Source organism: Bicyclus anynana, chromosome 26, assembly GCF_947172395.1.
Source record: "Bicyclus anynana chromosome 26, ilBicAnyn1.1, whole genome shotgun sequence".
Lineage (NCBI taxonomy): Eukaryota > Metazoa > Arthropoda > Insecta > Lepidoptera > Nymphalidae > Bicyclus > Bicyclus anynana.
Window position 1 is genome coordinate 7512016 of NC_069108.1, and position 11434 is coordinate 7523449.

Sequence of the window (11434 nt, forward strand, 5' to 3'; positions counted from 1 at the left end):
GTCCACGGTCCATCCAAGGGGGGGGCGATCAACCCTTCATTTGTTAAATAATACAAACTTTAACTTGCGCAGACGAGGGTGCGGACGGGTGGGAGGTCTGGTACGGCGGCGCGGAGCCCGAGCGCGCGCACACTCTGCTAGCGACCCCCACCGCCTTCACGCACCACCACACGCTGCGGGTGCCGCCGGGTGAGTGCACTAGCTATGTGACTGCGCAGACGAGTGAACTTTACTTATCAGCCTCAGACCAATTATAGAAGGACCTGTATCGCACTCATAGTCACGAACAAAATTGTCTGTCATTTTCTGAGGAAAACGAGCTTAGATTTGGTATATATCTTATACTAAACTAGAAGTTTGTGCCCGTTTTTTACATAATTCAATTACACAAAAAGGTACTTTTACGGAACTCTTTAACCGACGAACACGATTACAACTATGAAACATCGATTATATAGAGACAGTTTTTATAATCGCATTAGATTGTTGATCATATACTTTGACAGAAAAGTAACGTCTAACGAGGCAGGTCCTATACAATAATTGGTCTGAGTTATCAGCATAAAAGCACAATTTGACCTTTCAAAAATTCTTGTAAACTAAGCCTTATCATTCTTTATTTTTAACACCCATATCTGTTCATTTTTTTAAAACGAATCTCCTCTCAGAATGAGAGGATTCGTGCCACAATGATCAAGATTCGTGAGACAATTCGACCACGCGCAATGCGGATCTGCGTAGAGAATCAAAATGGTGGGCAGGTTTCCTCACGATGGTTTTTCCTTCACCTTTTGAGACACGTGATAATTAATTTCTTAAAATGATACTCCGAACCGGATTCAAACCTACGCCCTGTGTAAGCCTTATTAAAATAAAAGTTGCATCCGACTATGCTAATCTAAGCCTAATTGATATAAAATTTGCATCCGACTATGCTAAACTAAGCCGAATCGAAATAAAATTTGCATCCGGCTAAGCTAATCTAAACCTAATTAAAATAAATTTGCATCCGACTATGCTAATCTAAGCCTAATTGATATAAAATTTGCATCCGACTATGCTAAACTAAGCCCAATTGAAATAAAATTTGCATCTGACTATGCTAAACTAAGCATAATTGAAATAAAAGTTGCATCCGACTAAGCTAAACCAAGCCTAATTAAAATAAAACTTGCACCCGACTATGCTAAACTAAGCCTAATTGAAAATACTGCATTTGTGCAGACAACTCGGAGCCCGTGGTGGTGACGGCGATGTGCCGCGTCGGCGTGAACATGTGGCTCGCGGACTCTGTCGGCCGGCTCTTTGTCTACTCGTGAGTATGCCAAACCAGTAGACGCCCGCTACTTGGTTCGTGTTTTCGACATAACCACTTGAACGTCCGTGAACGTTCGTGGGAAGAAATCATCCCATTCCCAAACACTTTTTGTAGTTGTTATCTGACAACCATAAATTGTAATAAATTATAATATTTACGGTATAATATATATTTTTTTTTTACATTTTAATTGTGTCTTAATAAATTGTTGTACGCTAGAAATGGTCAAATGCATAATTATCTGTGTATTCGCAACAAATAAATGAATATGAATATAAAAACTGAATTTTTACGTTATTTGAGGACCTACCTTGTAGAATCTCGCGACGTTCATCATTGTCAGCCGATGGACGTCCACTGCTGGACATAGGCCTCTTGCATGGACTTCCAAACAAAACGGTCTCGAGCCGCCAGCATCCAGCGGCTCCCTGTAACTCGCTTGATGTCTTCGGTCCACCTAGTGGGGGGTCGACCAACACTGCGCTTTCTGGTGCGGGGTCTCCATTCCAGCACCTTGGGACCCCAACGTCCATCGGCTCTTCGAACTATGTGGCCTGCCCACTGCCACTTCAGCTTCGCGACTCGCTGAGCTATGTCAATGACTTTACTTCGTCTGCGGATCTCCTCATTTCTGATTCGATCACGCGGAGAAACCCCAAGCATAGCTCCCTGCATCGCCCGCTGAGTGACTTTGAGCCTTCTTATTAGGCCCATAGTAAGCGACGCAACGCTCAGGAATCTTTATTTTTGAATCCTCGGCTTCAATCAGAGAATCCTTTTCTTGCTCGGTATTCAATACGCATTTGCCTAGAATAACAAATAAGAATTCCTGCAGAATATCTACGTGCGCCCTGTCGTGGAGCGTGCGGCTGCACGAGGCGGTGGGCGGCGCGCCGAGCGCGGTGGCCGCCTTGCACCACCTCGCGCCGCTGCCGCGCCTCGCCATCGCTCTGGCGTGTGGCAGGTACGTGGATACTGTATAAGGACATATAGTGGAAGATCTCGCCTATACGGTAACTTCTCAGAATAAATACATAAGGACTAGTATCGCTCCCAAATTCACGAACAAAATTTTCTGCCATTTTCTAAGGAAAACGAGCTTAGATTTCATACATATCTTATACTAAACTAGCAGTTTTTGTTCGTTTTTTACACCAATTAACTACACAAAAAGGTATTTTCACGGAGGTTTTTCACCAACGGACACGATTGAAAACTATGAAACATCGATTCTATAGAGACAATGTGTATAATCGCATAAGATCGTTGATCATATACTTTGACAGAAAAATAATGTCTTGCGAGGCAGGTCTTTATCTAATTAGTCTGAGGGTAACTTAAATAATTGATGAAACAAAGGACATGTCCCAATTTTGTATGGACCCCAGCGTCCATACAAAATTGGGACATGTCCTTTGTTTCATTTCCTTTATTCCGAATGTCAATTAAGCAGAACAAATTATTTGATGAAGATGTTTGGACATAAAAGTGCATAGTGGCTGGAAGCGGCTTGCGGTGACCTACAAGGCGGTGGTATTACCCGTTTTGCAGGCAACCGCAAGCCACACCGCAATTGAAAACACCATTCTCGACCTACACTAGACACATTACTCTGCATATAGCCCTTCGGCTAAGGTCAACCCACCGAGGACAAATGAAAGACTTCATTTGTCATACCGATCTAACTGATCAATTCCCGTGGGGCGCTGGAGGTTTGCCCACACGTTTTACTCAAAAATCATATTTGAGACAGTAATATTTCAATAACCATACACTTGCAGGTTGTTCATAGTGACGTCAGAGCGACCCGAGGCGGAGGGCTCGTTCGTGCTCACAGAGCTGGGCACGGCCACCGAGCTGTGCTGTCTCGCCAGCGTCGGCGGCGACGACAGGTCAGTCACTGTAGTGTACACTTGCAGGTTGTTCATAGTGACGTCAGAGCGACCCGAGGCGGAGGGCTCGTTCGTGCTCACAGAGCTGGGCACGGCCACCGAGCTGTGCTGTCTCGCCAGCGTCGGCGGCGACGACAGGTCAGTCACTGTAGTGTACACTTGCAGGTTGTTCATAGTGACGTCAGAGCGACCCGAGGCGGAGGGCTCGTTCGTGCTCACAGAGCTGGGCACGGCCACCGAGCTGTGCTGTCTCGCCAGCGTCGGCGGCGACGACAGGTCAGTCACTGTAGTGTACACTTGCAGGTTGTTCATAGTGACGTCAGAGCGACCCGAGGCGGAGGGCTCGTTCGTGCTCACAGAGCTGGGCACGGCCACCGAGCTGTGCTGTCTCGCCAGCGTCGGCGGCGACGACAGGTCAGTCACTGTAGTGTACACTTGCAGGTTGTTCATAGTGACGTCAGAGCGACCCGAGGCGGAGGGCTCGTTCGTGCTCACAGAGCTGGGCACGGCCACCGAGCTGTGCTGTCTCGCCAGCGTCGGCGGCGACGACAGGTCAGTCACTGTAGTGTACACTTGCAGGTTGTTCATAGTGACGTCAGAGCGACCCGAGGCGGAGGGCTCGTTCGTGCTCACAGAGCTGGGCACGGCCACCGAGCTGTGCTGTCTCGCCAGCGTCGGCGGCGACGACAGGTCAGTCACTGTAGTGTACACTTGCAGGTTGTTCATAGTGACGTCAGAGCGACCCGAGGCGGAGGGCTCGTTCGTGCTCACAGAGCTGGGCACGGCCACCGAGCTGTGCTGTCTCGCCAGCGTCGGCGGCGACGACAGGTCAGTCACTGTAGTGTACACTTGCAGGTTGTTCATAGTGACGTCAGAGCGACCCGAGGCGGAGGGCTCGTTCGTGCTCACAGAGCTGGGCACGGCCACCGAGCTGTGCTGTCTCGCCAGCGTCGGCGGCGACGACAGGTCAGTCACTGTAGTGTACACTTGCAGGTTGTTCATAGTGACGTCAGAGCGACCCGAGGCGGAGGGCTCGTTCGTGCTCACAGAGCTGGGCACGGCCACCGAGCTGTGCTGTCTCGCCAGCGTCGGCGGCGACGACAGGTCAGTCACTGTAGTGTACACTTGCAGGTTGTTCATAGTGACGTCAGAGCGACCCGAGGCGGAGGGCTCGTTCGTGCTCACAGAGCTGGGCACGGCCACCGAGCTGTGCTGTCTCGCCAGCGTCGGCGGCGACGACAGGTCAGTCACTGTAGTGTACACTTGCAGGTTGTTCATAGTGACGTCAGAGCGACCCGAGGCGGAGGGCTCGTTCGTGCTCACAGAGCTGGGCACGGCCACCGAGCTGTGCTGTCTCGCCAGCGTCGGCGGCGACGACAGGTCAGTCACTGTAGTGTACACTTGCAGGTTGTTCATAGTGACGTCAGAGCGACCCGAGGCGGAGGGCTCGTTCGTGCTCACAGAGCTGGGCACGGCCACCGAGCTGTGCTGTCTCGCCAGCGTCGGCGGCGACGACAGGTCAGTCACTGTAGTGTACACTTGCAGGTTGTTCATAGTGACGTCAGAGCGACCCGAGGCGGAGGGCTCGTTCGTGCTCACAGAGCTGGGCACGGCCACCGAGCTGTGCTGTCTCGCCAGCGTCGGCGGCGACGACAGGTCAGTCACTGTAGTGTACACTTGCAGGTTGTTCATAGTGACGTCAGAGCGACCCGAGGCGGAGGGCTCGTTCGTGCGCACGATCTGTACTGTCTAGCAAAAATGCCTAGATATCGATTTTGAAAGAAATCGGTGAAGGATTAAGGAATTTCAAAGTCAAAGGAAAGTGGCTTTTTTTTTAAATTTTGAATTCAGAATCTGTTTTCGCCATAAATGCAAACCCTAGATAGCGATTTTCAACGAAATCAGTGCAGGAATAAGAAATTTCACTTAATTTACTGTATAAAAATAATAATATAATAAATAAGCCGTTTTTTCCATATTTACATTTACATTTCTAAATTACATTTCAAAAGTTGTTAGTAGTTTGTTAGCAAGTTTTTTAATTATGTTAGTAATATCAGTTAGTATGTTCTTATTAAATATGGACCCCTGAAAGGGTAAAGGTCCCCTCCATCTTATTCCACAACTCCCTGTCTTTGCCAGATTTCATCCATTCGTTTCCGGCTATCTGAGTGATATCATCAGCCCACCGTCTGATTGGTCTTCTCTCGATCTACCCTCCCCTCAGACCAACTATAGGAGGACCTGTATCGCACTCATAGTCACGAACAAAATTGTCTGTCATTTTCTGAGGAAAACAATCTTAGATTTGGTATATATCTTATACTAAACTAGAAGTTTTTGCCCATTTTTTACACAATTCTATTGCACAAAAAGGTATTTTACCGGAGTTCTTTAACCGACGAACACGATTACAACTATTTAACATCGATTCTATAGAGACAGTTTTTATAATCGCATTAGATCGTTGATCATATACTTTGACAGAAAAATAACGTCTAGCGAGGCAGGTCCTATACAATAATTGGTCTGAGACCCTCCCTTACAGTAATTTAGTGTAATTTTTTGTGCAGTACGGAAGTGTGGGCGGGCGGCGACCGGCTCTACACGTACACGGTGACGGCGGACGGCGTGAGCGCGGCGGAGTCGCTGCCGGCGCCCGCGCCCGGCAAGCTGGCGCTGCTGGCCGCCGCGCGCGGGCCCGTCGTGCTGGGCAGCTGCTCCCCCGGTGAGTGCGGCACACGGTGACTAATAAACCCTGGAGTGACAGCTTCTGTTATCGCCGCGTCGCAACGACTTGCGGTACGGATGACTTCAGTGTGCTCGTGGTGTTCGCGTTCGGCTTTGCTAGGAAAAGGATCTCCTTTTCCTAGCAAAACGCAAAACGCTTTTATGTTACCAAAAACTATGTGATTTGATATGAAGAATTAATGTGATATGATATGAAGAAGATTTTGCAGCAAGTCCATATCTATATAGATATAAACTTACTGCAAAATCTTCTTTTCACTTTTCACCATCACAGATTAGGCGATATTACATAGTTTTTGGTAACATAAAAGCGTAACATAAAAACAGATGAATTGTCGCGGTGCGCGCGCGCAAACGTATATGTGGTTTAAGTGCGACTATTAATTTAGTTTTCAGCGGCGTTTAGGAATAACGGGGGTTATGCGGGACAGAGAGGTACTTATTGGATGCGTTGGAGTAGAGTAAGATGGAATACGTTAGCTTGGCACGAACACGTGGCGTTCGAGCCGTCCACATCTCTTGTTGTGTAATTCTTTATGGGTTACTTGGAATAGGCGGGGAGAGTGACTTGAGTGGAAAAGGGGAGTGTTTGTTAACAGTCAAAGGATTCTTTAACCCCACACACATCGTTCACAAGTACGTGACTTCACTCAAGGTCATTCGTTCGTTTAGACATTAAAGTGCATAGTGACTGGAGGCGGCTTGCTGTGGCCTGCAGATGGGTGATACATTTAGACACACCATTCTCGACCTCCACATATCACACATTATACTACATATAGCCCGTCAGCTAGGGTCAACCAACCTAGGTCAACTCTCGACCTTTTGACCGCAAGTCTTTTATTTGTCATACCGATCTAACCGATTTTTTGAAGGCTCTCGATTCGCGGTCCAGCGCCGTATTTCGAGCTCCCGGCCCCCCACTTTGATCAGTTTATGGCCCCTGATCAATTCGCGTGGGCGCCAGACGTTTGCCCACACAGATTATGTTGTTGTTATTAACCCACATTCGGCTCACTGCTGAGCTCGAGTCTCCTCTCATAATGAGAGGGGTTAGGCCAATATTGTCCACCACGCTTTTGTTCAGTGGGTCACACTGCGGATTGGCAGACTTCACACACGCAGAGAATTATGAAAATTCTCTGTTATGCAGGTTTCCTCACGATGTTTTCCTTCACCGTTTAAGACACGTGATATTTAATTTCTTAATTTGCATGCCCCGGACCGGATGAGAACCCACACCCTACGGAATCGGAGGCAGAGGTCATATCCACTGGGCTATCACGGCTCTCATCAAATCATGTTGAAGATTATTAAAAACATATTAATATTCCAGTGTAATGAGTTTATTTTTACTGTTGAGCTATTGAGGCTTGAGATTGTTGATGCTTAAAAGAATTATCTGTATTCTGTAATAATATCCAAAGTCCCCCGTTACTAACGAAAGCACCTGTGACCGGCAGGCGTGTTCGTGTACGCGTGGTGCGCGCAGACGCGGCGGGCGAGCGCGCGGCTGGACTGCAGCAAGCTGGCGCCGTGCTCCGAGAGCCTGCAGTCCATCGCGCTGGACGAGTGCCTCAACGAGGAGCGCTGTCGGGTATGTGGACATGTCACGTCACGGGGACTGCCAGCATCTCTTTTGTTTTGGCTTGACATTTGACATAGAGGTTTAGGAAGTGAAGTCTTAGAACACCTAAAATAGACTAAATTTTATATTGATTATAAAAATCGGACAAATGCGAGTCGGATTCGCCCACCGAGGGTTCCGTAGATTTTTTTAAATATTAATTTACTTAACCTCGGTTGGACGTATACGTTATCGTACTTTGTAACATGTAACAAACGTAACGTAACATGATGTTTGTTAGAGGCGCCCCGCACGTCTCGATACCGTCCAAACGTCACCTTAATGGCTCCACGGAAGATCAGCGCGGCATCCTTACGGACACTGCAATATGCTGAGTGGTGACCCTTTTAGGATCACATCATGCAAGTTGCAATGTATTTAATTTATTGTTTTTTTTTTCTCTCTTTTCTTTGTATGATGTGTATTCTGAATAAACTTTTCTTTCTTTCTTTCTAACAAATAAATCCCGACTGCATAAATGATACAAAAACTGAAAAGAAAAAAAACAAGCTCAGTCCAGAAGTGTAGAAAGTAATTAGAAAACAGTCGGGACCTATTAAAAAATGTAGACAAAAATCATTCTATTCAATATAATAGGTCCCGACTGTTTTCTCATCTCATCATGTCAGTCAGCTGACAGCTGCTAGTAGAGTCGGACGTGCCCCACGTCGTGGTTGAGCTCGTGTCAGACGTGCCGTTGCCAGGTGACGGCGCTGTGCACGCTGGGCGACGAGGTGTACGTCGGCACCGCGTGGGGCTGCGTCGTGGTCGCGCACGCCGCCTCGCTGCGCCCGCTCACCGTGTTCCGGCCCTACGAGGAGGAGGTACGTTCCCGCCACGCCACTGTATCACTGTAAAGGTCCGTGTTTAGGCCGCCCAATAGATGGCGTATTGCAGTCTTTGGGACTCTGTGGTCAAGTGACAATTGACATTTACGACTTTTTGACATTAGCAAAAGTGTTTTGGAAAGTGAAGTTTAAGCGATACTTTTAAAATGTGTGCCGCCATCTACAGGCACAGTGAAACAGTTTTTGTTATTTTAAAGTACCAGTAGATGGCGTTCTTGGAGAACTTCGAAACAATCCCTTTTTATACACTTCACCAGTTGCGATGTAGTTATGTGTGAGGCTCATAGATGGCGCTTTGTTTTTATTTTTGAAAGAAGTTAAGTTCAGTCATGTAGTCTAAACATAAAGCACACAATTTTTTTGGCTTAAAATTTATATTACATTGACAATATAACATATCTATGTCTGGTTGTAGACTTGACGACTACTGGGCTAACTTGTAAAGAATAAAAAAAAGACTAAGCATAATTTCAATTGATTATGAAACACGGCTAAAACTCACGTGATATTAGGTCGGAGTATGCCCGACTAGTTTCGAACCCATACACCCTTAGTCGTGAGCTGGTTCTTGCAATGTGCGGCGCGCAGCTGCTCGCATCGCGCGCTGGGAGAGGGGTTGAGTGGTTAGGAGTGAAGGTTCCGTTACACTCTGCGACGGTTCGTTAATGTCATCTTCATTAGACTCGTCTTCTTGTAAGCAAACCGAACTAACGCTATCTTGTTCCAAGTTTGTTGTATTGACAATGAATGAAATAGCAATTGCTCCGACGTAATATCACGTGAGTTTTAGCCGTGTTTCATAATTAATTAATATGAATAACACTTACGATAGTTTAAATTCTAAAATAAGCATAATTTTGTTATCGCCACGTTGCAACGACTTGCGGTACGGACCGCTTCAGTGTGCTCGTGGCGTTCGAGCCGTCCACATCTCTTGTTGTATAATTCTTTATGGGTTACTTGGGATAGGCGGGGAGAGTGCCTTGAGTGGAAAAGGGGGGTGTTTGTTAACAGTTAAAGGCGCCTTTAACCCTACTCACATCGTTCACAAGTGCGTGACTTCACTCAAGTTCATCCTCTTATTTATGATTTGTTAATTAAGTTGTCCTGACAAGTGTTGTGAATCATAACCTTTGTTCGACGTTAGTTTTCTTTTGTAATCACCTTTGAGTCCACTAAATATGTGTCCAGGTGCGAGCGATAGTGCCGCTGCTGCCGCACGGCGCCGCCCGCGACGCGCTGCTGGCGACGTTCGGCGCCGGGTACAGGCCGCTCGTGCAGCGATACGCACCCGCACAGGTATAATAATAATAAAGCTTTATTTAATTTATACTATATACTATAATACTATAGGGATACTATATATATTTTATTGTTTTCCCTTTTTAAGTTAGTTATGTAGTTTACTTTTTTAGTTAGTTGTAAGTTGTAGTTGTTTAAAGAGTATATAGCATTATGCTGAGTTTGGTCCCTTTACTGGGTTATGCCACACATAGCGGGATTGACTGACGATTAATAGAACAAATTGTGTTGTGTGGCATAATCTATATTATAATAATACTAGCGGACTCGCTCAAGCTTCGCTTTGACTTATTAATTTATTTATTTGCACTTCTTCCCTATCCCTACCTTACACTACCATACTCCTACCCCTACCCTACCTCTACTCTACCCCTACCCTACCCTACCCTACAACTACCCTACCACTACCCTACCCCTACCCTATCCCTATACCATAAACCTACCCTACCACTACCCTACCCTACCCCTACCCTATCCCTATACCATACCCCTACCCTACCACTACCCTATCCTAGGATTTAGGGGTTTGAAAAATAATTGTTGGCCGATTCTCAGACCTACTGAATATGCACAAAAAATTTCATCAAAATCGGTCGAGCCGTTTCGGAGGAGTTCAAGTTCGAACACCGCGACACGAGAATTTTATATATTAGATTATAAATGCGAAAGTAACTCTGTCTGTCTGTTCACGACTAAACGGCTGAACCGATGAAGATGAATTTTGGTATGATCGTTAATGGGACCTTGGAGCAAAACATAGGATAATTTTTGACCTTAAAATAAAAATAGAAGGGGGTGAAATAGGGGTTGAAAGTTTGTATGGAAAGTCCTTTTTAGAGTTACTCTTTTAATTGTTCATCCTACTAATATTATAAACGCGAAAGTTTGTATGGATGTTTGTTACTCTTAAACGCCGAAACTACTAAACCGATTTATTTGAAATTTGGAATGGAAATAGATATTACTCTGGTTTAACACATAAGTTACTTTTTATCCCAGAAAGGTCTATGGTTCCCGAGGGATCTGCTAGTTTCATATAAACCTAAAAACTAATACATAATCTTAAATTACATGTATTGTATACAAATAAAGTTGAATAACAATGTTATTGTTATTAAATTATCTAAATTTAATAACAATAACAAAATTAGATAAACGATGAACAAACAAATAAATAACATCCCCCTCGAATATATAGAGCCCGCACAGGTATACGGCGTTCTTATTTATTTACTAGCGGACGCCCCCTACATCGTCCGCGTGGAATTCAGTTTTTCACTAATCTCGCGGGAACTATGGACTTTTCCGCAATGAAATATATTCCGCCTATGTGTTAATCTATACTTATAATAAATCTGTAGAGAGGTCAATTCTGTACATGAAATATATTTCCAAAATAACTATCAGGGCGTGATTAGTGATCGATGCTGATGCCAAAAATGCAATCAGTAAAATTTTTGTCTCTCTGTCTGTATGTTCTTTATAGAAACAAAAACTACTCGACGGATTTTAACGGAACTTGGTACAAGTCTTCATACTCCTGGGCAGTTGGGTAAACGAGAGAAGTTACTCCATTTTTACAGCGATACTACTGTAAGGACTGGATTAAAGAAGTCTATGCGCTAGTGCGCTAGGCCAGAATAAAATCTATTTCCATTCCAAATTTCAGCGAAATCGCTACAGTAGCCGCTGTACA

The 11434-nt window shown here is 45.6% G+C and overlaps 2 protein-coding genes across 6 annotated transcripts in view; one reads left to right on the forward strand and one right to left on the reverse strand.

Moving 5' to 3' along the window:
- The window catches only part of LOC112045824 (leucine-rich repeat serine/threonine-protein kinase 1), a 90005-nt gene that overhangs the window by 74388 nt on the left and 4183 nt on the right, over window positions 1-11434 (forward strand). For 2 of the 5 annotated variants that reach the window (XM_052889748.1, XM_052889749.1), the window contains exons 49-56: window positions 73-189; window positions 1225-1315; window positions 2154-2282; window positions 3100-4866; window positions 5784-5938; window positions 7425-7558; window positions 8278-8412; window positions 9628-9735. In XM_052889748.1, coding sequence (XP_052745708.1) covers window positions 73-189; window positions 1225-1315; window positions 2154-2282; window positions 3100-4866; window positions 5784-5938; window positions 7425-7558; window positions 8278-8412; window positions 9628-9735 — 2636 coding nt within the window. Of the gene's footprint in view, window positions 1-72; window positions 190-1224; window positions 1316-2153; window positions 2283-3099; window positions 4867-5783; window positions 5939-7424; window positions 7559-8185; window positions 8413-9627; window positions 9736-11434 lie in introns of those variants that run through there. The other 3 variants (XM_052889750.1, XM_052889751.1, XM_052889752.1) reach the window with 3 other exon arrangements.
- LOC112055983 (trichohyalin) overlaps window positions 1-11434 on the reverse strand; it is a 489894-nt gene that overhangs the window by 64605 nt on the left and 413855 nt on the right. The window lies entirely within an intron of this gene.